This window comes from Barbus barbus (genome assembly GCF_936440315.1).
Source record: "Barbus barbus genome assembly, chromosome: 5".
Classification (NCBI taxonomy): domain Eukaryota; kingdom Metazoa; phylum Chordata; class Actinopteri; order Cypriniformes; family Cyprinidae; genus Barbus; species Barbus barbus.
Genome location: NC_136733.1, coordinates 3,579,150 through 3,607,020, shown reverse-complemented (window position 1 = coordinate 3,607,020; position 27,871 = coordinate 3,579,150). Strand labels below are relative to the sequence as shown.

At 36.1% G+C, this 27,871-nt stretch overlaps 1 protein-coding gene across 1 annotated transcript; it reads left to right on the top strand.

Moving 5' to 3' along the window:
- Positions 1-549: 549 nt before the first annotated feature.
- Positions 550-27,594, top strand: LOC306869715 (pikachurin-like; the record flags this gene model as incomplete). Its single annotated transcript, XM_079416597.1, has 24 exons — positions 550-643; positions 4,425-4,534; positions 8,152-8,238; positions 8,563-8,589; positions 8,674-8,791; positions 8,910-9,045; positions 11,504-11,670; positions 16,027-16,139; positions 16,292-16,727; positions 17,935-18,035; positions 18,120-18,220; positions 18,914-19,058; positions 19,225-19,414; positions 20,233-20,358; positions 21,405-21,648; positions 21,771-21,882; positions 22,739-22,855; positions 23,043-23,223; positions 24,371-24,394; positions 24,528-24,606; positions 25,410-25,553; positions 25,672-25,755; positions 25,917-26,020; positions 26,431-27,594. The coding sequence occupies 24 exons, from the start codon at positions 550-552 to the stop codon at positions 26,580-26,582; spliced, it is 3,192 nt and encodes a 1,063-aa protein (XP_079272723.1). The 3' UTR covers positions 26,583-27,594.
- Positions 27,595-27,871: the final 277 nt, after the last annotated feature.

Here is a 27,871-nt window from a genome sequence, read left to right as displayed (position 1 = left end):
TAAAGCAGGCAAATTAAGAATGCCCATTCATCTCCCTCCTCTACCTCTCAAACTTTCCACCCAGTTATCCTTCAGTCTGTGCTGTAGTATTTTATCGACCAGTCTCCTGTGTTGCTATATTGGTCAGAGTTACTGAAGCGAGCTCAAGTCCCCATCTGTGTAGATTAGACCATTATCCTCTTAACTCTGAGTGTCTCTGCCTTCTCTCCTCACTGCTTCGCTCTAAAACGCTCTCAAATAAGAAGAAACTTTAAGTCTGGGGCTGATTTGCGCACTTTGGACAGCTGCTGTGGCGCTCCGTGGATGCTGAAGTTGTCCAGAGTCGATTGCGGGTGTCTGGGCTCCTGTGGGGCCGCGCATGAGGAGCGTGTCTGATCTTCAGCAGACATTAATCGCATCAGACCGGCTTCACCGTGCATACAAAAACCTGCAACAGTCTAGATAGAAAAAACACAGTTTTTTTCTTCTCAAGAAGTTTAAAATGAGGAATAACTGCATTTGAAACTCAGATTGACGCGATCGGGATCTCAGAATCATAAAGGATTGAAAATGCGCCTCCAGAAGGGAGTGATGGTGCTTCATGCATTGGTGTGGCTGTGTGATTTCGCTCTTTGTGCAAGAAAGTCTAGTGCACGCAAGTCAGGTGAGTGTCATTTTCATTGCCCATCTTCTTTTGTTAAAATTTAGTCTTCTTTTTTTAATGCTGATTAGCTATTTGGGAATGCATACAGTGACCTTAACAAACTGGACACATTTGAACATGTCAGTGTCATTCTACATAAATAACAAATTGGGTAACATCTTCACAACTTCTGCTCATTGTGCTTTAATCAGCTGCTGTTTAGCTGTTTTATCATTTAAACATGCCTTTTTTGTAGCATGATTTTGTTCAGAAGTGTGTTTGCCATATCCTTCTATAAAATCAATGATATTTGTTTATCTAATGCAATGACATTCACACATTGTTAAGCGTGCATTTGGTTTCTAAATACTTTTGGAGCCTCTCTATGTGCCATAATCCACTTGATGCATGCGGGACGAATTTTTAGGCTATTCTGATGGATGGATGTGCAGGTGATTTGTCACAGAGACATCTGGGGTCGCAGTCATACGGCAGGGTCAGAGCTGTATGGCACGTCCATATGCCCTCCGGACGATATCATGCCCAATACCCTTGGCCAACAATTTAGAGTAATAAAAACCATCAGTCATTTCAGATAAACAAGCCCTCTGATAACTGACACTTCAGATGAAATGCTGCAAATTGGTGCTTGTCCCTTTGGTACCCTTGGGTATATGGGAATACTTAACCTTAATGCGCTTTTTAGTGGTATAGCCAAGGAACTGGGAACTAGATTTACTTTGGTGGTCTTGATTTTTTTGAAAGACTCACAAATTCACGCTTATAGTAGTCACATATACACTTGAATCTGTTTGTATAGACAGGTTTGGGCTAGAGCACAGGGTCAGCCATCGTTTCATGTTAGATCTTGAGGTTACTGCCCTACATCTTTCTTTTATGTAAGTGGAAGGATTGAAAGTGCAGAAGTGGTACTTGCTGGACTATTAGAAGTTGGTCTGGGTAAATGCAATTTCCTTAAGTTTGATTGCATCATCTGTTGGAAAAGATATTTGCCTGGAGCCTTTTCGCTTTAGTTTGTATTGACTCAGAGTTGTTAATGAAAATTAGACATTTTTGGTCTGAAGGCTCTTTTAAAAGTTTTCTTACCGTCACACACACTTAAACATCACTTCCAATTTTGTTACTCAGTTTTCTGTTGTCTAAAAATCCATACTTTAATGATATCTACATTTTTCTGGGTTGCTCTCAAATGAAAGATGCTGTTCAATCAAATCTGGTGTATTGTGGCTTTAGTTTGTGTCCGTTAGCTTTGGGTCCATCTATATGCTTGTGTGCTGCTCAAAGTTGACAAAACAATATATAGGCTATATATACACGATATTGCCAAAAGTATTGGGTCACCCCCTTCTAATGAACAGGTTTGACTACTTTAGTAATTTCCATGAGTACAAACCTTAATGTTTAAGCATATAATGATATTCTAGGGAATTGTGTGCTTCTAATTTTATTTTTTACACCAATGACTTGTATATGGGTACAGTCATTTTAGACACTTTCAAAACTGTTGCAACAGAGATGGAAATAAAGTTTTTAAATATGTGAATTATGCTTCCATCTTTGTTGCCACAGTTTTGGAAGTGCCTTCTTCTGTTCTAAAGAAGGGGGTGTCCCAATACTTTTGTCCATATAGTGTATGTACAAATCATTGGTGTTTGATGATGAGTTTTTGACTCAAGGTCTGCATTTAAAGTCACACCAGAGGTGTTCAGCTGGGATCAGGACTTGGCTTTATGCAGACCAGTCAAGTTGTTCCACACTGACTCAATCAATAATTTCTTTTTGAACCTTGCGTTATACACAGAGGCACTGTCATGTTAGACTATAAAAAGTGCAATATCAAGAGGACAACAATATAGCATGCTAATTGAAATGTTTGAAAATTTACTTGCTATTTCTAAGAAACATTGTATACGGAGTATTCAGTAAGTGGTTCACAGCTGTGATGTAAACTAAAAGCTATGGATTATTTTAAATAAAGAGACGTGCCCTTCAATATTGCCTGTACCAACTTCCTGTTTAGTAGATATAACTAGGAAAGAAAGCTGCATTTATCAAGCCATTTCACATGGTTTTCAAGGAATTTAATGTTTTATGGTATATATATATATATAGGATATATATATATCCTATATTACTTCTTTAAAAAAATACTATTACTATTTCCCCACTGATGCATTTGACCTTGTTCCTCTAAATAATGCAACATGAAACTTTAATATATTAATTGCTCACTTGTGAAAGGCTCGTTATTTGACATCATTCCCAGATCGCTTTCCATGTTGGTCTGTTATATTTGTTAGGACTCTGTGTACTTGAGATCATTATTTCAAGTTAATTTATAGCTGTATTTGACTTATAGTGCAGCCTGTTTTGATTTTTGAGCTCAATAACATGCTTTATTTGCATGTTTTCAAATTAGTTTAAATTCAGATTGGTTTATTTTCAGAAGGCATCATTTTAATTGTCACAAAAACACCTGCAACTTGCAAGATCACATGGAACGTATATCATCAAAGAGTGTATTAGTCATACTGAGTCAAATTACTTAATATCTCTAATGACTATACAAATCTTTAAAGTAAATGTTTTGATGTGTGTTTATTTTGAGAGAAAGCAAATGATCTGAAAGGAGAGAGGCGTGTTTGGAATAAATGCATCTTTAATGCAAGCTTTATGAATGTGTCGGGATGCGATGATGATGGGCTAATGTAATAGAAACCATAGATGCAATCTTCGGTGTTGGTAGATGAAGTCAAAATAAGAGCAAGCTTTGTCTTTGAACTTGCAGTAGCAGTGGCTGCATGTTTCACTGGCCATCAGAAAGGATGATCGGGTTGTTGTTGACATTCACACACACACACTGAACTGTCCATCAGCGCTGTATAAACTTTTTACTCTGAGAGAGAGAATTTAGGAATGATCTTGTCCACACGCATCATCTAAAATCGGTCTGTTTTTTTTTAGTTTCTTCATTTTGTTCTTTCTTGTTATGACTTTCAAATAGGAATAGTTCATCCTAAAATGAAAATAAGATGAAAATGTATTCAACCTCAGGCTATATATATATAGATATATAGATATATACATGTAGATGAGTTTGTTTCTTCATCAGATTTGGAGAAATGTAGCATTACATCACTTGATCCACTGCAGTGAATGGGTGCCGTCAGAATGAGAGTCCTAACAGCTGATAAAAACATCACAATAATCCACAAGTAATCCACACCAGTCCAGTCCATCAAGTAACATCTCATAAAACGAAAAGCTACATGTTTGTAACAAATCCATCCTTAACGCATTTTAACTTTAGACCGCCACTTCTGGCTAAAATATCTGTCCATAATCCATAATAACACTTCCTCCAGTGAAAAGGTCCATCATACATCAAAATCCACCTACTTATTTGTTTAGAACTATTTTGGACTGTTAATAAATGGAGCTTGATCTATGCATATTTCTCTCCTGATTCAGACCAGATGACTTTTTCATTGGAGGAAGCAATATTATGGATAGAGGGTTTTAACAGTGTCATATAGAACCATTTTAGTTTAAAAAAAAAACAAACATTTATCATCCTTAGTGTGAAGAATATTTTAATATTCTAAAGAAACTTTTTACACTCTAAAGAACTTTTTTCCCAATAGAAACGTTCTATGGGTGTTAAAAATTCTTCATGAAATCATAGATTCCAATAAAGCACCTTCGTTCCTAAGAGTTTACTGTACATGTATAAACAACTGAATGCTAAAATGTTGATTTTGTTTCCTGTTGTTGCTGTCAGAGAGGCTGAGTCCACCGCTGGACATTCAGCTGGAGACGGTGAACTGCACTGCATTCAGTGTCCGGTGGAAAATGCCCCGTAGACACGTCAGCACTATCACTGGCTACAAGGTACGAATCCTTCCATCTTTTTAAATCAGAAAATTGTGCTTTAACTTTTAAAGAAATAATAAATAAATAAATCGGTGCCTCTCTGCTAATTGCATAACACATTGATTCCCAGAGTTTATCATATGACAGTGATAACTAAATAACAGAGACACTGCTGCTCACTTATTTAGTTTACCACCGAAATGGATCTGTTATTAGTGTTAATTTTGTATCATTGAGATACTATTGTAGTTTTTATTAATATTTTCAATTTTTCAATTTGATTTTTTTAAAATGTCTGTATAATTTTGATTAATTTTTATTTCAGTTTTAGTTATTTTAGTATATGAAGTTAAACTAAATTATTATGAGAAATGTTAATGAGGTTTTTTTTAAATTGTGTTTGTATATATATTATACATATATACAGTGCCCTCCAAAAGTATTGGAACAGTAAGGCCAATTCCTTTATTTTTGCTGTAGACTGTAAACATTTGGGTTTGACATCAAAAGATGAATATGAGATGAGAGATTAACATTTCAGCTTTTATTTACAGGTATTTTCATCTGGATCTGATACACAACTTAGAAGATAGCACCTTTTTTTTGAACCCACCCATTTTTCATGTTACCAAAAGTATTGGAACAGATAGAATTAACATAGATTAAAGTGAAAAAGACTTCATATTTAGTTGCAAATCCTTTGGTTTCAATAACTGCATCAAGCCTGTGACCCACTGACATCACCAAACTTTTGTATTCTTCTTTTGTGATGCTTTTCCAGGCTTTCACCGCAGCCTCTTTTAGTTTTGGGGGGTTACTCCCTTCAGTCTCTTCTTTAGCAGGTAAAATGCATACTCTACAGGGTTTAAGTGTGGAGATTGACTTGGCCAGTCTGAAACCTTCCACTTCTTGCCCCCGATGAACTCCTTTGTTGTTTTGGCACTATGTTTTGGGTCATTATCTTGCTGCATGATGAAGGATCTCCCAGTCAGTTTGGTTGCATCTTTCTGTAAATTGTCAGACAAAATATTTCTGTAGACTTCTGAGTTAATTTTGCTGCTGCCATCATGTGTTACATCATTAATGAAGATTAATGAGCCTGTCCCAGAAGAAGCGATGAAAGCCCATTAGATTACTTGTGTAATGTGTACTATAATGTACACCTGTGTACACTGTGTTTCAGATGAGCTTGTATGTTTGGGATCATGAGCAGATCCTTTCTTTCTCCAAACTTTAGCCTTTCCATCACTTTGGTTCATAAAATCAGTCCATAAAAATTTTTGAGGTTTGTCTCCTATTCTTCTTGCTAATGAGTGGTTTGCATCTTCTGGTGTAGCCTCTGTACTTTTGTTCATGAAGTCTTCTGCGAACAGTAGATTGTGATACCTTCACTCCTGCCCTCTGGAGGTTGTTGCTGATGTCACTAACAGTTGTTTTAGGGTCTTTCTTTACAGCTGTCACAATGTTTCTGTCGTCAACTGCAGATGTTTTCCTTGATCTACCCGTTTGAGGTGTGTTACTTAGTACACCAGTGGTTTCTTTCTTCTTCAGGAGATTCCAAATGGTTGTACTTGCTATTGCCAGTGTTTGTGCAATGGTTTGATTGATTTTTCATCTTCTCTCAGCTTCACTATTGCTCGTTTTTCACCCATAGACACCTCTCTGGTTTTCATGTTGGTTACACGTCTAACTAACTATAAATACAGTCTGCACTGATCTGAAACTGAGCGCAGACATTCAGTGCTATTTATTGTTTGAATAATCAATTAATAGGGCACACCAGGGCAACAAAACACACCTGTCAGTCACATGTTCCAATACTTTTGGTAAAATGAAAAATGGCTGGGTTCAAACAAAAGGTGCTATCTTCTAAGTTGTGTATCAGATCCAGATGAAAATACCTGTAAATAAAAGCTGAAATGTTAATCTCTCATCTCATATTCATCTTTTGATGTCAACCCCAAATGTTTTCAGTCTACAGCAAAAATAAAGGAATTGGCCTTACTGTTCCAATACTTTTGGAGGGCACTGTATATAATTTCAGTTAACATTTATTTCAAGTAATTTTTTTTTCTTTTTTATGATTGTAGTTTAACTATAATAATCCAGGGATGGTTCTTGATTAAACAACTTTGTGAAGGCAGGACTATAGCCACCATATTGAGAGTGGCTATATGATTTTTCCATTCATATTTATATGAGCTCACCATCAGGTCCAGTCATACAGAAGCTCCATTCGGTTCCACTAGTGGCACAGAAATGACACACTTCTCCTTTAATTACAAACAGAAGTGTTTACTAATTTACCTAATGTACATGTGTGAAGAAGTGAAGTGCTTTAGGTTTTCCCCCTTTATCCTATTTGTGGAGACAGTTGGAGGTGTCTTCATCTCTGGATGCTGTTAGGTTACTAAGTGTCTCTGTGTTAACATGTTAATGCTGTCATGGTTGCTTATGGGCTAAAACCCATCAGTATCTGTCTGTTGCCAGATCGTACTTACAAGCCTCTCAATGCTGTCTTATTTTTCTTCAGATTTCCACACTAGTGCTGTATAGATGTAACTGCAGGAATGATTTGACAGTGATCGGCCATTGTACAACCCGAATTTCCGGAAATGTTGGGACGTTTTTTAAATTTGAATAAAAATGAAAACTAAAAGACTTTCAAATCATATGAGCCAATATTTTATTCACAATACAACATAGAGAACATAACAAATGTTTAAATGGAGAAATTTTACATTTTTATCCACTACATGAGCTCATTTCGAATTTGATGCCTGCTAGAGGTCTCAAAAAAGTTGGCACGGGGGCAACAAAGGGCTGAAAAAGCAAGACATTTTGAAAAGATTCACCTGGGAGAACATCTAGCAACTAATTAAGTTAATTGACATCAGGTCTGTAACATGATTAGCTATAAAAGGGGATGTCTTAGACTTAGAGAGGCAGAGTCTCTCAGAAGTAAAGATGGGCAGAGGCTCTCCAATCTGTGAAAGAGTGCATAAAAAGATTGTGGAATACTTTAAAAGCAACGTTCCTCAATATCAAATAGCAAAGGCTTTGCAAATCTCATCATCTACAGTGCATAACATCATCAAAAGATTTAGAAAAACTGGAGAAATCTCTGTGTGTAAGGGACAAGGCCGAAGACCTTTGTTGTATGCCCGTGGTCTTCGGGCCCTCAGACGAAACAGCATCACTCATCAGCATGATTCTGTCATTGACATTACTAAATGGGCCCAGGAATACTTCCAGGAAACCTATATCAGGCAAGAATGGGACCAAATTCCAACACCAAAACTCCAGAAACTCATAACCTCGATGCCCAGACGTCTTCAAACTGTTTTGAAAAGAAGAGGAGATGCTACACCATGGTAAACATGCCCCTGTCCCAACTATCTTTAGACCTGTAGCAGGCATCATATTTGAAATGAGCTATATTCTGCATAAAATAAAAAAAATTCTCAGTTAAAACATTTGTTCTCTGTTCTATTATGAATACAATTTTGGCTCATGTGATTTTAAATTCTTTTAGTTTTTATTTTATTCAAATTTAAAAAACGTTCCAACATTTCCGGAATTCGGGTTGTACATAATGTTCATGTAAATATTTATTTATTTATTTTATTGACCAGGTGTTTTACACTGAGATGAGGAATAATCGTCCGACTAGCAATGCTGTGGCTCTGGAAGTCCCATTGAGTTTGGAAATGCTCACAACTGTATGTCCCATCTCTTTACGATTGTTGTTATTATTATTATTATTAATAATAAATTGTTGTATAATTATATTTTCTTTATTAAAATAAACCATTTATATATTTGTATAATGATAATATAATAATTACATTTTTAATAATAACTAAATACTATTGCATTTATAATAATACAAATACATTATATGTGGTCAACGTGTACACACACACACACACACACACACATGATACATAGAATAATAAATCATGAATTATCAGACTATAATGATTACGAGGCCACAGTTGAAATGAACAATTTGACTTCAGCAGAAATGTGGTTTTATCTTACAGGGACAGTTTGATGGCCAAGCCAGCTTTGTGAGTAGATGTTCAGTATCTGTTTCTCTGTTAATGCCATATGGTGCTGTCTTGCATGCTAAGCTGTTCCCGTGTGTCTGTTAGGATGTGGTGATGGGGAACCTGAAGGTGGCCACACAGTACCGTGTCAGTGTGGGGGCGTATGGCTGGGCAGGGGAGGGCCGACCCAGCATGCCCCGGGACATCAGCACTGGCTCTCTTGGTGAGCAGACAAACCCCAAAACATTAATTTTGATCAGCATTACAGTGCATTTAGCTCATCCGGTTTCTTAAGTAACTGAAATAATCAATATACAGGAAATATTTCTCTTATTTTGTAGAAAAGTGCATGCCTCCTGCACCTCCGACCCAGCCTAAAGTGGTCCCAGTGTCAGACACAGAGCTGGCCTTGTCTTGGCAGCATGGAGAGAGTGAAGGAAGTGCACCTGTGCTATACTTCCTTGTGGCGTATATCAGGTAATTCATCAAATAATAGATTTGACTGATGTTTCTGCGTGTGATCTTTACCCTGTTGGGCCCTGTATGTCCACATGACTCATGAAACTAATGCAGTTACTGTTCTAGAACACAACCAACCCAGTCAGACCAGTTCAGCACAGTCTGCATGAGCACACACATCAAACTACTGAGCCACATCACACAACAGTCTGAATTCTTGGAAAATGACTGATGATTGCTGTTCCTTGATTACATTTTAAAATAATAGTAAAATCATGAAAACTATATGAAATTATAAAAATGGCAGTATATGAGAATTATATAGTGACCAAAAATATGGGAAACAACCGAAAACGTTCTTATATTCGAACTTCTTTCTTCATCTAGATTCCAGTTATAATCACTTTCATCTAGCATCATCATGAAGTGCAGCTTATCCTTTTAAAACCATTATACAGTATCCATATACATACTGGGTACTGAATGTTAAGAATTAGTTTTCTTGTTGTTTTATTAAATTAAATTAACTTTGTAAAGAAGTTCATTAATTAGTTGACATTATTCCAATTTATTTATAATTAATTGCATTTATCATATCAACATAAATCTTTAGATCTAAAGGGTTTTCTAAAGGCCAGTTAGTTGACTAATTATGATTGATTAATTGATTATATAATTAATTGCACAAATTACAATATTTATATTAATATATGAACATTTATATATATTCAATAAAAAATAAATATATTAAAATATTTAATATTGTAGTAGTCTTAACAAGTCCATATAGTCTGTTTTACTCTATTTCTTGTCATTGAACAGAAGCTTTTCACTGACCTAAAGTGCACAGCACAGTTCTTACTTAACTGTAATTAAAACTAAAATCATACAAAAAATGTTACTTGATATAAATGTCTAACTAAAATAAAATATAAAATCATTTTCTGGCCGTTAAGGCAACATTTCTCATTTTTGATATATGCTAATACTAATAAATAAAAATGTATATAAACCAATATAAATTAAACCCAAAGACTAATGAAACTGACAAAAAACAGAACTAAATTACTAAAACTTTAACTAAAATTAAAGTGAAAATGGAAGGCTAAAATGAAATAATAAAAGAATAAATTCACTAAAGTGTGTCCAGACATTTTACAGGTATCCTGCTGTACATTTGTGTTAAGTATATGTGCATTTGGGTGTGAAATTAGCATGTTTGTAATCCTCATTGATAATTATGCAACATGATTGTTGGACTGTGTCCTCCAGCAGATTAGACTCACTCCCCCCAGAGACCGTCTGCTTCTCAGATTAACAACCACATAATCACCGCAATTTAGCCTCTCTTTAACATGAACAACACAGAACTGCAGATGTGTTTTAATGGCACTATCAGTTCTTTCTCAGTCTTCAGTGCATTTGTTGCTTGCAAACTTGAATGTTCTCATTTTGACATGGAGTTTTGATTTGATTTGATTTTGGTTGAAAGCAGGAATACGGAATTGCAATTTGAATATTCAAAGAAATGTATATGAATGTAATGTGTGAAGTGCCACCTGTAGAAATTTGCATTTATATATTTCATCATATTTGTCAACTTAACTTTTGTCAACCAGAGGACCAGGGTATTGTTTTTATTATTTCATAGCTTTATTTTTACATTTTCAATTAAAATTTTTGTTTTATTTTTGTGTTGTGTTTGGGATTTAGTTATTTTATATATATATATATATATATATATATATATATATATATATATATATATATATATATATATATATATATATATATATATATATTATTCTGTTTAGTTTCTAAATAAATAAATAAATACTTAATAGTTGGTTAGTTAGTTGCCAAGGCAACATTTCTCATTGTGATGTTTTTAAGTGTAATATTTTTATTTTATATTTTATTTTATTTCAGCTTTACTTCATTTAAGGATTTAAATCTGCCCTGCCATTTTTAAATTAAATTTTAGATTGTTTTAGTCATTTTGTTTGGGATTTTGATATTATTTTGATATTTCTATTTAGCTTCTTAATAAATAAATAAATAATAAAAAAAAGATTTAATTTTTTCAGTTATTTTACTATTTCAGCTTTAACTTAACAAAAAAGTTGCCTTGGCAACAAACTTAAATAAAATTGTTGCTAATGTAACTTTTCTCACTTTCGTATACATTTTAGAGTGTAAGATTTTCATTCAATATTTTATTTTATTTTAATTCAACTTTTTCAATCAAGTAGAGGATTTAAATCCTACCTAATCACAATGTCACCTGCCTAACAATAAAACCTGCAAAAAAGTTCCATGAATTTGCTGTGAGGGCGAGACAGCGAGAAGTCATAATAATAAATTTGGGCTGGACCCTAGCATAATCATTGCAAATATGTCTTCACATTTTCTTCAAAAAAATACAAAAATGTAGTAGAGTTTTAGTGTTATGTGTGTGTGTGTGTGTGTGTTGCAGGCCAGAGATGGACACTGAGTGGACGTACATCAGAGAGCCAGTAGAGTCAAACTCTATGGTGCTCAAGGGTCTGATTCCTGAGACGGAGTACCAGTTTGTAATCAGAGCCGTGAACGCACACAGGATCAGCCCTCCTAGTGCCATTAACAACCCCGTGCGCACTCTCGGTGAGTTACAGTGTGGTCAGGACAGAACCTTATGAGACCCCCAGGTCTTGCTACTGTAAGGTTACTGGTTCATCAATGTGTTACTTTAGATAAAAGGATCTAAATGACTATACTTAAGCGTGTGGTTTGCATGGTTTGTTGTGATCGTTATAGTTTGGATGCTCCTCACAGGTTTGTTTGCATGCATGGTGGCTGGAAAAACCAGACTAATTAAATTAAGCATCTTAAAGACTGTTCATTTTGAGGAAGTGTCTTCCTCTACATCACACAAACACCACAAGGAGGAAGATTACAGCTAGTAACCCGCCCCTAGCCCTCCAGCAGACAGATTAAGAACACAGACCCCCCCCAAACACACACACATTTACAGTCCAATCACTCAAAGTTGCACACAAACTCACTCAGCAATGTCATTTATGTACTAATTTGCTGCTTAGGTTTTGTTGGTCAACACATCCAACCAATTGGATTCACCCGAAAACAACTGGATTAAGGCAACCACTGACCATCTCATGTGTTACTTTTAGGTACAAATTTTGGTCAGTTTCGAAAAGTAGTGCATCAAAACAAAAAGTAATTGCAACATTTGTTACAATTTATTCCCTGTTTTGGGACAAGGCAAAAACGTCTTGGTTACGTATGTAACCCCAGTTCCTCGAGGGAACGAGACGCTGCGTCCGAAGACGCTAGGGGAACTCCTTCAGCGTGAGCGGCTCTGAATATCATGTGCAACCTATCCAATAGATGGGCGAGACGTCACGGACGGGGTGACGTAATGACCAGCTGGTATAAAAGCACGTGCGGTGAAACCGGCGTTAGTTTCTAGAAATGAAGCAAGCGCTGGCAGGGATGCCGGAGGTGTGGCATTGAGACGCAGCGTCTCGTTCCCTCAAGGAACTGGGGTTATATACGTAACCTAAGACGTTCCTCTTCAGGAACTCAAGCTGCATCCGAAGACGCTAGGGGGACGAGATATCTACGCTGCCAGACTTACCAGTCCCTGCCCAGTTGTGTATCCCTGCGGAGCACATCTAGGGTGAGAGGACGGAAGAACTTGGAGTGGCCCGCATGTCCAGGCCATAGAACCTGATAAAGGTCAGGTGCGTAGACCCTCCCGCAGCGTTGCAGATGTCCTGTATTGGGACACCTGTGAGAAAGGCCTTGGAGCCCGCCACACTTTGTGTCGAATGAGCTCTGACTCCCATTGGCGATGGGAGCTGAGAGAACTCATAGGCAGTGTTGATAGCATCCACAATCCACCGACTGAGGGTCTGCTTTGTAGCAGGCAGACCCCTCTTAGGGGGACCGTAGCAAACAAGCAATTGGTCCACCCTTCTCAACATGGCAGCTCTGTGGACGTATACGACTGGCCGTACTGGAGGCATCAGCACACCGTGGAGGAAACGTGTAACTAGGGGGTGTCTACTAGGGCTGGGTGATATGGCCTAAGAAAAAAATCCCTGATTTATTTATTTTTTTTCAGAAAAAATCCGATTTACGATTTAAATCGATTTTTTTCCCCATACTTAAAATCAATCTGTAGATGACAAAAAAGTTGTTCAAAAGAAGATTTAACTTTATTTTGTTTTGATTGTCCTTCTCGGATTTGATCTGGATTTCCCCCTTGGGGTTAAAGTGCAATCAGAAACAACAAGCCAAAAAGACAAGATGGCAGGCCCTGCCATTGTAAACAGTGAAAATATAACATAACAATGTAACATAGCATAAAATGATGTGAAACTTTTTGATAAGTTTTATTTAAATAATAAATTAACATCTTGCTATTCAGTAGATAGGAGATAGTTCTGATGAAGTGCAAACTAAACATTCAACAGCATTAAATATCAGTGACTGTACGTTTTTTTTTTTTGGCGGGACGATGGCGAATGATTTGCAGATCCCGAGTACCACTGACAAGCATCTGATCTTGTAAAATGTGTGGTAAGTACTGCCGCTCCATAGTATATACAGAGTACGTGCGATCATGAATCTCCAAAGTGAAAGTGAAACTAAAAACTGATCGTACATTCAAAAGCAGTTTCAATGCCAGGTATAATAGTGGCTCCCTGATGACCGCAATTTTATATACAGTATGATTACCCGATGATAAAACCTGAGAGAAAGTATTGAAATATATATTTTCCTCCCATCTCGTATTTATTCCCTTTGAGTTTCGTAGAAGCCTACACATCATTTTCTTTCTGTATGCGGTATTGGGATGCGGAGGATTGCGGGGGATTATGATGCAGGCTTAACATCGTGATGCCTATCAGCCATCGGCGATGGACGGTAGCATCGTCTGTTAGCCCAACCTATATGGCAAACACTCGGGGGGAGGGCTGAGCCTTTTTGGAACTACGGGAGCCCAGAAGGGAGCGTCAGCGGATGTTAAAGAGAAAACAGATTTTCATTCAGTCGACGTAAACTACACATTCGATTTAATTGATAAAATCAATTTATCGCCCAGCCCTACTGTCTACCCACTGATTGCCCACCAAGAGAGGTGTGGTAAGCCGAATTGCCGCCACGTAAACCTTCAAGGTGGAGTGGGTTAACCCTGCGGAGGAACAGGCCTGCATGAACTCCAGAACTGTAGCAATCGGGCAGTTAATTGGGTCGAGCTGGCAACCTCCGCACCATGAAATGACACTTCACTTCAAGGCGTACAATTTCCTCATGCTCTGGAGGAAACCTGTAACTAGTGGGTGTCTACCCACTGATTGCCCACCAAGAGAGGTGTGGTAGGCCGAATTGCCGCCACGTAAACCTTCAAGGTCCAGAACTGTACCAATCGGGCAGTTAACTGGGTCGAGCTGGCGGTCTCCGCACCATGAAGTGAAAAGTTTCCACTTCAAGGCGTACAGTTTACTCGTTGAGGGAGCTCTGGATTGGAGGATGGTCTCAACAACCTCGGTTGAGGGACCGGAAGCTATGGGTTGCGCCCGCTCAGGGGCTACCCCCACAACTTCCACATCTCCAGGCAGGGGTGATAGACCCCCGCTTGTGAGAGGAGATCCCTCATGACAGGAATCCCCCATGGAGAGCCGTCGAGGAGAGAAATCGGGTCCGAGAACCATACTCGGCCCGGCCAGAACAGTGCTACCAGAAGTAGACTGACCTCGTCCCGGCACACTCTCGCCAGAACTCCCGGGAGCAGAGCGATCGGGGGAAAAACGTACAGACGAAGCCTCGGCCACGTCTGTACCATGGCATCCAGCCCCCATGGAGCTGGATGAGTTAGAGAGTACCAGAGGGGACATTGTTTCAGAGCCTGAAACACAGCCAGCATCTCCAGCCAATTGATGTGCCACTCAGGGTGGCCACTCATGACCGTATCCCAACCGGTGAGGGACGCGTCCGTCGCTAGCGTTACGCGGTGACACGGAGCTCCCAACACCGGGCCCTGAGGCAAGAACAAAGGTTGTCTCCACATGTCTAAGGCACGTAGGTACCGCCGCATGACCTTGATCATGCAAAGCGGGTTTCCCTTCGGGGAGAACCCCTTGGTCTTGAGCCACCACTCAACTTGAGTTGTGCTTTATTAAGAACTGAATGGAGCATGTTGTTTAAATACTAATTTAATTTCTGAATTTGAATTGAGGTAGAAAAGAAGAATAATTGAAATGCATTTCCAAAAGAAACAAGAAACATTCAGAAATATAGAAATTTGCATTCAGTTTGTATATTTCATATTTGAATTTTTTTTTTTTTTTAGCTTTTGTCGACCAAGGTGCAATAGTGCTATTTTAGTAGCTATTATTCTGCACTATTATAACATTTATTAGTATTTTAAATTAGCTTTTATTTTCATATTATCAGTTTTCATTTTAATTTGAGTAATTTTGTTTGTTCTCATTATTAATATTTCTATTTAGCATGAATTTATTTTTATTTCAGTTTTAGTGATTTTAATACTTAAACTTTATTTTATTTCAGTTAGTCGTGAAGGCAATATTCCTAATTTTCATTCAAGTTTAAGTCTAAGTTTTTTTTTATTTTACTTCACCTTTTATTTCAATTAATGAAAATTAAGGTTTAGTTTTAGTTGAATAACAACGCTTAGGTGGAGAATTGGCAGTGCTGTTGAAGTTCAATGTTGAAGTTTTTGAAATGTAATTCAATAATTTTCTTGGATTATTCCAGTGCAATTTACCTCTTTCTGTACAAACTGACCCGATTTCTTAAAAAACAACAACAACAAAAAACTGTGCAGTCAGAAACCTAGGTTTCTAGCATGTTTTTGAAATTTAAAATTGTGTGTTTTGTGCATGAAATCATGATGATTTTTTCTTGCTTACTGTACTTGGTATGAGGTCAAATGACTGAAATATACACTGCTTTATAAAAAAAAAACAGGTTCATCAGATATAGGCAGTGGAGACTATAACGTCTACATCTCAAACTCTGACAGTAAAGATGAGGACGGGTTTGAAATCGATGACTCTGATTATGATGTCTTCATTGAGGAGGTGAGCCATCTTTTATGTTGTTAAAGAAACCTAAAATTGAAAGGCAAAAGTCACAGAAAAACAAAAAATACAAAACTTTTTATTTTTTATTTTTTTACAAAGAATGTGTTGTTATTTAATCTTTCTGGCATTCATCTATACATTTCTTGCAGATAAAGTCGTTTCCTAGCAGTAAGAAAAGCGGCAGACGGTCTCAGCTCCGCTCCCGGGTCGGGACTCCCGGAAACGGAAATGTTATTTATAGGATGCGTACACCTGTTACCAAAAATATCAGCTTCACTCCAACAGCAGCAACAGCATGGACCACATCAACAACTCCTGTAACCACAACAACACTCACTAGCTCCGCCTCCAGGACAACCACCACACCTATTATACTGACAGGCTCCGCCCCCACCACGCCTCCACCCGTAGTTCCTTCTCCCAGTCCGTCAATGACTCCGTGGAAAGGGGAAAGACCCCGGTTCTATGACGTACCATGTGACGAGACGGTCTGCCCTCCTGACAGCTTCTGCATCAACGATTACGACACTGGAGGCTCTCGATGTCACTGCAACCTCGGTCGCCAGGGAGACTTCTGCTCAGAAGGTGAGTTTGTTAACAATGAGAGTCAATTTTCTGAATGACGTAAATCAGTACATACTGTATTTGATGTTTAATATTAACTGCCAGCCAAAAGTTTGACGTTTTTCTATTTTTTATCATCCTTATCATCATTAAGCATCATTACTCCAGTCTTCAGTGTCACATGATCCTTCAGAAATCATTCTAATATACCGATTTACTGCTCAATAATGATCAGTTATTATGTGCTCAGTTACTGATTACTGATTCTTGTTATCAATGTAGAAAGCAGTTTTTGTTGCTTATTTTTTTTGTAGAAACTGTGATACATTTTTTTCCATATTCTATTAATAGTATTTATTGAAATGTATATTTTTTTATGTCATGTCATAAATATCTTTACTGTCATTTGTTTAACCAATTTACTGCATCCATGCCAAATAAAATTATTAATGTCTATTTGAAGCAAAAACATACCCTATACATTTGATTGGTAGTGTATTAAAAATTAAATTAAAATAATATTTTACAATATTACTGTATTTTTACAGTATTTTTTTTTTTTATCAAATAAATACAGCCATGGTGAGAAAAATAGACTTCATAAACATTTAAAAAATGTAATTATTCCACACGTTTGGACAGCATATTATAGTTATGATAAATTACCGATGCGTTTTCACAATGTGGGGCTATGCAAGACAAACATTTTGCTGTGATTTTACCATGTTGCTAACTTCCACCAGACTTAACCCCTTAACTGTCACTCACAGTTTTGAACATAGAGATTATAGAGCACTATTCAAACTTAAATGTTTATAATTCATGAACGAAAACATTTTGTAACATGATTTTTATGTACCATTTCCATGGTAATGCAATGTCTGATTTTAAAATGGGTTTCAAAGGATGAATTTTGAGATTTTAAGTTTTCAACTATATCATTTCTTATGATTTCTAAAGCGTGATAGGGGAAAAGGCAACTAGGAAAAATGTCAGAACTCCTGTTATGATGTAGATTTGTCAGGTGCACTCTTGTCATAAATTAATCTGTTCGTTTCCTACATAATTCTTTAACAAAAAAGGTGGAAAAATATCTATAGTGTTTGGATCTATAGACTCTTGAGACTGAGACACACAGTATACGGAGGGTGTGTGCATGTACAAATCTAAGATTGAAAAAACGAGTGTCACAGGAAGTGCTGTAACCGCTTAGTTTTGTGTCTTACAGGTCTGACGGTAAATTTCCCAAAGTTCTATGGCTACTCCCACGTGACTTTTGAACCTCTTAAAAATTCTTACCAGAGCTTCCAGATTAGCCTGGAGTTTAAGGTAATCACATATACAAGCAGACTTTAATGCATTTGAGAGGTTTTTGAGATCAGATGCTTATGAAGGACTGCTTTGACCTCTCAGGCTGAGGCTGAGGATGGATTGCTGTTGTATTGTGGAGAGAATGAACACGGTAGAGGAGATTTCACCTCCCTGGCCCTTGTACGGGGAAAACTACACTACAGGTATCTCCGATTTTAAACACAGTTCTTGCTGTCAATTCACCTCGTGCTGATTCCAGTCAAGCTCTGTTTTGTAGCTAAATTTCACCTTGGATGTCCTCTATATTTTAAAGTAATCCATACTTAAGATTTGCATACAGGATTGTGATTTCCACACACACACATTTATATATATGTATACATACGTGTGTGTGTTAGTATATGCATATTGGATTGTTTTTTCTTTTTCATATATTCCCATATTCCCTGTGTGTGTGTGTGTGTATATATATATATATATATATATATATATATATATACATATACATACACACACGCACACATATATATACATATTTAACCAAATATGAAATGAGAAATTATTCTGACAAAAAAATAACTAATACTACATACAAAATATTTACATAGCCTTTATATAATACATAATATTTGCATTGTGATTTTTTTCTTTCTCAGACTATTTATTTATTGAATCATGATTGGTTTTTCCATTTATATTCATTTATCAATTATTATTATTTAACGTAAAACTATAATTTTTTCATTGTTTCACCTATAACATTTTTTGGCTTCACTGTAATCTCCAGTTTCACTTATCCTTTTGAGAAATATTGATTCATTTCAGGGTTTTTTTCTCAATGAAATTTAATTGATTTTGTGATTATTGGTAATTGATCTTGAATTTTATGTGCACAGGTTTAACTGTGGTACGGGTGCAGCTCAGATCATGAGTGACAGCTCCATTGTGATTGGACAGTGGCACACGGTCACAGTATTTAGAGACGGCATGAATGGCTGGCTGAGATTAGATAATGACACACCGGTGTCGGGCCGTTCTCAGGTACGCATGTTTTCATACACCAACACAGCACAAAATTATAAAATAATATGAAAAAAATAAAGTTGGGTGTTGTGGCTGGTTTTGTGTCATGTGCTGTTCTGACCAATCAGCATCCAAGACATTTTATGAAATGTATTTAACAACCTCTGTTCTTTCTCTCTTTTAGGGTCAGTACACTAAAATAACGTTCCGTACACCTTTGTTTTTGGGCGGAGCTCCGAATGCCTATTGGCTGGTGAGGGCGGTGGGCACCAATCGCAGCTTCCAGGGCTGCATGCAGAGTCTGACTATCAACAATAAAGCCATTGACATCCGACCCTGGCCTAAAGGAAATGCACTGAGCGGAGCAGACATCGGCTAGTTTGACATACCCCATAACTATGAGTGTCCAAATACATTTTGTCTTTATCTAGCTTTAGCTATTGTTTTATGATTTTCAAATCTTAAAGTCTTTTTTTTTGTCAAATATTGTGCTTTAAAGTATTCTTATTTCAAATAAATGAAAGAGCTGATAATTAAACCATAAGTCAAATTTAAATAATAAATAATTGAAAAATAAAAGCAATCAAAATAAAGCACTTACTAAAAAATGAAATATTTTATTTGTTTACATGCATGTCATGTGATCATTAACTGACTTCAGAGAACTGTGTAGTTTGGGTCAGATTTAGTTTTTTAATTAATACTTTTATTCACCAAGGATGCATTAAATTAAACATAAGTGGCAGTTAAGACTTTCACATTTTCAGAAATTATATTTCAATTGAATACTAATAAATTCTGATTCTTGAAAAACAAAAAATGATCCAATATTCAACCTTAATAATAATAAGAAATGTTTCTTGAGCAGAAAATCTGAAAGATCTGATTCTGAAAGATCATGTGATACTGAAGAATGGAAATTGGCATCACAGGAATAAATTAAATTTTAAAATATATTAAATAGCAAAAGTTGTAATATTATTTCACAATATTACGGTTTTATCAGTGGTTTTGATCAAATAAATGCAGCCTTGATGAGACTTCTTTCAAAAACAATTATTACTGCCCCCAAATTTTTGAACGACAGTACCACAATGCATTGATATTCAGACCTTTTTTAAATGTCCACATACAGTACATGTTGATGTCACTGTATATGTGTTCAAAGCATCTTCTCGTCTGTGTGTTTCAGGCGAGTGCAGCAACAGTGTGTGTGAGAAGGTCACTTGTGCTAATGGAGGAATCTGCTTTGCCAACCGTGCAGACGGCTTCATCTGCCTGTGTCCTCTGGGCTATAAGGGCTTCCTCTGTGAGGAAAGTGAGTCACACATTCTGGCGTTTGCTTGTGTTCACGCACACGCAGACACACACACACACACACACACACACACACACACTGATTGCATGTTTTTTGGGGAAATTCCATAGGCATAATGGTGTTTTATACTGTACTTTTTATCCCCTAACTCTATCCCTAAACCTGCCCCTCACACAAAACTTTCTGCACTTTTAGATTTTCCAAAAAAAAAAGAAAAAAAAAAGTTTTTGGACACTTAATTGCATGTTATTGACAATTAACTGAAACAATTCTCATTTAAATTTATACTTAAGAGTGCTTTTTTACCCACTTAAGTAGGACTTAAGTACATCTTTAAATGTAATTTTATAATTACAGAAATCTTAATAATATGCTGATTTGATGCTTATGTTGAGAAAATTTGTGTTGTGATGTGATTTTTTTTTCAGGATTCTTTGATGAAAATAAAGTTTCTATTACTGTTGATCTATTTAATGTATACTCGCTGAATAAAAGTATTAATTTCTGTCCAAAAAATTTAAAATAAATAAAAAATCTTACTGACCCCAACCTTTTGAATGGTAATATATTTAGATTTCAAATAAAATGATTCATTCACACATTTTCACTTAAGTAGGACTTAAGCACATCTTTAAATGTAATTTAATAATTGTCTTTGAATTGAAATATGGTTAAAGTGTACTGCTGAATGTACTGACAAGCATTTGTGGTAATATAAAACATACTGTAATGTTATTTCTAAAACTTGAATATCATGTATTGAAATGAATTTGTAATTTTTAATGATAAATTTGCAATTTAGAACATTTCAAATATATTTACTTTAAATGTAATATCAAATAAAACACTACAGTTAAAATTATCTCAAGATGTTTAAACATATTTGTAGTAAAAATGCATGATTTAAAAAGTGCAAAAGTGTGACTAGGTCAGAAGTAATTGCACAGTTATTTTCAGGTTCCAAAATGAATTTGAACCAGCAAACACAGCCAGTCACGTTGTGTGTCATTACCTGACTTCATATTTCTTAACACCTCTCGTTTCAGGTTTCCTGTTGTCTCTACCCCAGTTTAACGAGAGCATGTACTCGTATGCCAGCGCCCCCTTGCCTCAGCCCTCCCACAACTACCTGTCCTTCATGGAGTTCGAGATGACCTTCCAGCCGACCAAGCCCGACGGCACGCTGCTCTACACCGATGATGCGGCTAGTCATGACTTCCTGTCAATCAGCCTGGTGGGCGGATATGTGGAGTTTCGCTTCGACTGCGGTTCGGGTGCCACAGTTATCAGGTGGAGTGTGTAGTGAAGTGCTATACATTCGACTTGCTTTCCATTTTTCTAGATGACTGTGAATCCACAGTTGGTAAATATTCTGTAAAGACCAGAAACAATATCATTGCTTCCGTTGTCAGGAGTGAAGAGGCCGTCGCTCTGAACGTGTGGCACGAGTTTCGTGTCTCTCGTACGGCAAAAAATGGCATTTTACAGGTAGACAACCAGAGACCAGTGGAAGGCATGGCAGAGGTGAACAGTCTCATCTTATTTTAAAACATTTACTCTACCGTACAGAAGTTGGTGTCAGTAAGATATTTGAATATTTTAAAATAAGATACATTAAAATATTTTGGAATGTTTTATACTCACCAAGGGTGCATTTATTTGATCAGAAATGCCATAAAAACTGCAATGTTATGAAACATTATTGCAATTTAAAACAACTTTAAAATATATTCAAACAGAAAACAATGTATTCCTGTCATTTCAGCATCATTACTCCAGTCTTCAGTGTCACATGATCCTTCAGAAATCATTCGAAATTGCTGATTTGCTGCTCAAAAACATTTTTATTTTTAATTATTTTGTTATTATCAATGTTGAAAAGAGCTTCTTCATATTTTTGTAGAAACTGATTTTTTTTCAGGATTCTTTGATAAAAATAATAGAAATTTTAAAAGAACAGAATTTATTTGATAACATTATAATTGTCTTTACTGTCATTTTTGATCAGTTTGATAAATTAATAATTTACTTAAAAGAAATGCAAGTAACCCCAATCCTTTGAACATTAAGTGAAAGATTCAGAATATTTCATTAGTGATTTAGTTTCATTATATATTTTTAAATCTAGTTTTATTTTATTTAATATTTTATTATATTTTTTCATTTTATGGTTTCATTCAGTCCACATAATTTCCTTGAATGACACAATTTTCACTTAATATGGGCTTTTGAACATCATTTTATGATAAGAAAATCTGTTCAATAAGAAATAAATGTATAATACAAGGGATCTGTATGCTTTCTTATTATTTTGTATGTATATAGTGTATTGTATAACAACAAAAATAATAATCTTTGTCTATCTTTCTCTCTCTCTCAGGGTGCATTTACACAGATAAAGTGTAGTTCTCCTCTCTATATTGGAGGAGTTCCTAATTATGATATTACTAAGACGAGCGCTGGTGTCCTGAGACCCTTCAGTGGAACTGTGCAGAAGGTACTAGAGTACTACAGACACCCAACGGACCCTGACAACCACATAACAAATAATCACGACTTAAGCGTAAATTCAGCAGCAGTTAATTCAATATGAGATCAAAGATGCTTAGTGTTCAATGCTGCAGTTGATCCATATGCAGATTTAATGTTTGTATTATTATTTTCAATCTTTCCTCCTAACCCAGATCACTCTGAATGACCACATTATAGAGCTGAATCCCGGTCAGGCTTTCGGGGTGAACGTGTTGAACGCAGATCACCCGTGTGTGGAGAACCCATGTGCTAACGGAGGAACATGCAGGCCGAAGCGGGACAGATACGACTGTGACTGTGCGCTTGGGTATGATGGGAAACACTGTCAGAAAGGTGAGAACAAACAACCCTAAGGCATAGGTGCCTTAAGTGTCTTGCTCAGGGACACATTGGTGTCTCACAGTGGATTCGAACCCGGGTCTCTCACACCAAAGGCATGTGTCTTATCCACTGCGCCATCACCACCCATTCAATATGCAATACTTACATACTGCTCATGAGATATATTATGCATAATGCATAATGCATAATGTAATATGTGACAAAAACATACTTTATCCATTAAAATTAGAGTAGCCAGTATACAGTACACATTGTGCACCATGTAGTAAGCAGTATGCTAGTATTTCATGCATAAAAGTAGACCGTTCATAATTGTCTGCTGCTAATTCATAGTATGTTAACTAAACACTAAAACTACTAAAATGCAAAGAAAAAAACGGTAATTGAAATAAAGCAGAAATAAAATATAAATATTAGATGGAAAACTAGAAAATTGGATGGAAGTAAGTGGATTGGAAGATAAGTTGAAGTACTAAAATTACTAAAACTAAAGCTGAAATAAAAATGAATTAAAGCTATATAGAATAATAGCACATTTATTTTAGTAATTAATATTATAATGGTTCATTTCTTACATGTATGGATAATTTTTTGTCATTTTAATGAACAAAATTACTAAAACTCAAATTAAAACAAAATATAAAAATAGAAGTTAATAAAAGTACTGTAACAGTATATAAATCATATCAGCTATATTTGCCAAAATGTGCATTATAAAACCAGATAACACTGCAAAAAATAAATAAATAATAATAATCCCACAGTGCAACGCAGTAGATTTAATCGTACATGCCGGTAATGACTCCTCCTTGACTTGTTATTTAATAAGGTTTTTTTGTTTTTTGTTGTTTTTGAAAAAAATAAAAATTGCAAATATCTGTATGAATATGACTGCAAACGATGTAAACTACTTGGCATCGCATACTGCATACTGCATCTGATAATATTAGTATATGATTGAAACTAAACTTTGCAGGAAGCTAGATCTCCAGGAGAGGGATTGAGCAGTACACAAGCAGCATTTTTTGCTTGGTTTTAGACTGAGATATCGCTCTGATATTCTTTGCAGACTTCTTCCATAACACTTCAAAATCTTTCTTAAGCTTCTTTTATTCTGTTTTGTGCTCTCACTGTGCAGAATGTGGGAATTATTGCTTAAACGGTAAGTACTGGAGGCAAAATGTCTCATATTCATGTCTGCTCTCTAATAACAATGGCCTTAGTGTATTTATGTGTGCTGCCATCTAGTGAATGTAACAGTGCAGCTGTGCACTCTTTGTCTTTCACTGGATCAGCTGTCACTGAATCTATTGAGATCCCTCAGTTCACTGGACGCAGCTATCTGACATACGACAACAGAGATATCCTCAAAAGGTAGAGAACTATTGCTTTTACACTGTATCACTGCGCTCAAATCAGTAGAGTGAATTAGTCCCTGAACACTTTTTCAGCAGCCTTGACTCTAGAAGTATTTATTCCATTCAGTTTTCTCATAGGGATTTTCAAAAAGTCTTTAATACATTATATGGCATGAACTAAACCAACCAGCCCTAAAGTGAATCACAACATTACAAAATTGGATTTTAAGTAAAAGCGTACTTGAAAATCAGACAAAAAAAAAGTACTGTTTTAGTGAGGGAAAGAACTACAATCAAGTGAAGCACTGCAAATGACAATGAAAAACAATGGTGAAATATAGAACTATTCATTTAAAGTTGTTGATTATAACTATAAAAACAATAGTGTTATGTAAAATGTGCATTACATCATTTGCAGTGCTTCATGGGACAGTGTGTTCCCTGAAAACTCTTTTGGTGCAATTTGCTCACTGCAATTCTCTGATTGGTGGAATTTTGCACAGCATCATGGGTAATGTAGTTTTTCCACCTTGAATTCCACTGTTAAATCAAGTAATTGTACAAAATAAAAAGTTGAGAACTTGATTTTTGAGTTTTCTCAACTTTTTATTTTTTACAGTGCTTCATCAAAAGCATATGCCATTGATTAACAACCTTGGAGTTCAAAGCCTGTCTTTATAAGTTAAAAATCTATTACCCAAAGGAGAAAAGGAAAGATTTTACTTCCAGAAGCCGATTGTTTGTTCCAGAGGCCGATCTTTTCTGTGCATACTGTACATGCATGCACACATGCTAATATAACGGCGCGTGTCTCTGCAGGGTATCAGGTTCCAGAACAAACATGTTCATGCGTTTTAAGAGCACGTCTAAAGATGGTCTTTTACTGTGGCGGGGGGACAGTCCAATGAGAGCCAACAGTGACTACCTGTCTCTCGGCCTTCAAGACGGAGCGCTCATTTTCAGGTATAACAACATATCCATCTGCATGCACCCACATGCTTAAAGGCATGAGATTTACATTTATATGTCAGACAATCGACAGATCCTAAGATCCTCCTAACATCTCTTATTCTCTCTACAGTTATAGTCTTGGTAGCGGAGCCACCGCTGTGGTCATTAATGGCACATTTAGTGATGGCAAATGGCACAGAGTGAAGGCTGTCAGGTCAAAATTTCATATAATTCAGCATGTTTTTTGTATTTTTTTTTTCTAGCAATTTCTGATTGAAAAGTAAACCCTACATCAAATATCAGGCTATTTGCACCATTTAAAGCGGCTGGTGCTTTCTCAGTTTAACAGTCAAGACGGTTTGTCTCTGTTTAAAGGGATGGACAGTCTGGTAAACTAACCGTCGATGATTATGGAGCTAAAACAGGCAGATCTCCTGGAAAGATGAGACAGCTGAACATCAATGGTGACCTTTACATTGGTAAGAATAAACACAATTATGAAGTTAATTGTATAATGTGATAAAGATTATGATAATGACAATAGATGCTCATGCAAGATTGTGTATGAAATAAAGTAGGAATAAAAAACATTACCATTCAGAAGTGTTTTTTTGAAAGAAATTAATTATTTTATTCCGCAAAGATGCATTAAATTGTTTAAAAGTGACAGTAAAGGCATTTATAATGTTTAATAAAATATGTTTTGAACTTCTTATTCCTTACAGAATCCTGAAATAAACTGATTACAGTTTTGATAACAATATGAAGCAGCACACCCGTTTTCAACATTTCATTTGTTTCTTAAGCAGCAAATAAGCATATTAGAATGATTTCTATATATATGTATTTGTCTAGTTCTGTTGGTGAGTTTGATTTCAAAATTCTCCAGGTGGGATGAAGGAGATCGCGTTGCACACTAACAGGCAGTACATACGAGGTTTAGTGGGATGCATTTCTCATTTCACTCTGGCCACAGACTACCATCTGTCTCTGGTTGATGATGCAGCTGACGGCAAGAACATCAACACCTGCACCAACTGAACACCTTAAAAGCACCAGCTACAGATCGGGAACATCAGTATCTGTGATCCAAGAACAACATCATCAAAATAACAATATCAGGAACACCAACATCACAGACCTCAGCTGAGAAGCAACAAATACTTTTGCAATTGCAGCCAAAATGAATATTTGCTCCATTCAACCCTTCAAAGTGATCATAGTTAGTCAACAGTAAGCTATAACGTAATAAAAGAGCCAAACCTACAGCGTTTAGCCTTGTGTATGTGATGAGATGAGGATGAAAGTGTTTTCTTGTGAATCTTCCATTATACACCAAATCCCTGCACCAGCAACAAGAGTTGGCCTTTTTTTTAGCTTCTGCACTCTTTTGGTTTTCAATGTAGTTGAGTCACAGTAAATAAATGTTATAATATTTCATAAGCGAGCATGCATATATTTGAAGACAAGCCCAGCTCATAGGTTGTTTGTCCATCATGCAACATTTGATCTTTTAAAGCATACCGAATAGTCACAACTAAACATATTTATACGCCAAACTGTTCAAATCTGCAAGCCCTTTTTTATGGCACTTACTGTATGATTCTGCAACCAGTTCTTGTCCTTAGGGTCCATTGCATATACCATTAATTTGAAATCAGTATTTAGACTGATGAATTTATAGATAAAGATGGTTGTGATGAATATCTGTCACGTAGCGTAGTACATCTCTCTCTTCTGAGGTATTGTTTGCACTCTTAGGCTGCTAGTGGTGGAAAGACAAAGTGATGTGATTTTTCTTTTGTATCAGAGGGTTCTCTTTAACGTCTCTGCCTCTCTTTTCCTTCTAGCTACAAACTGTTATGAATCCCAAAGACTCTTTTATAGCTACTGTAGCTCTTTATTTATTTTTGTTTTTTGTAAGTTAATGGATGTCTGCAAAAAATGCATCTCTTAATTTTTCTGCCTTGATGTTTTAAAAGCCTATCATTTTGCCATCAAAAATGTGACTTATTGATTTTATTCATAAAATAAAAAGAATGTCAGACACTTAATTTTACGCAGGTGTATCTTTAAATTTATTTTAAAGAAGACGCTTGCCTATTACAATTAGCCACTTTGTAATTATGAATTTTTCTCAAAAGGTCAAAACAGTAGATATACCACGCAGTTGTAATATATATATATATATATATATATATATATATATATATAGATGGACATTTTAACAGCAATTTTAATGTTTTAACTTGTGACGAACCTCAAATAGGCTATCTGCGACCAAAATTAGCATCTTAAACTTGTAGGAAAATGAGAATAAAATATTCTTC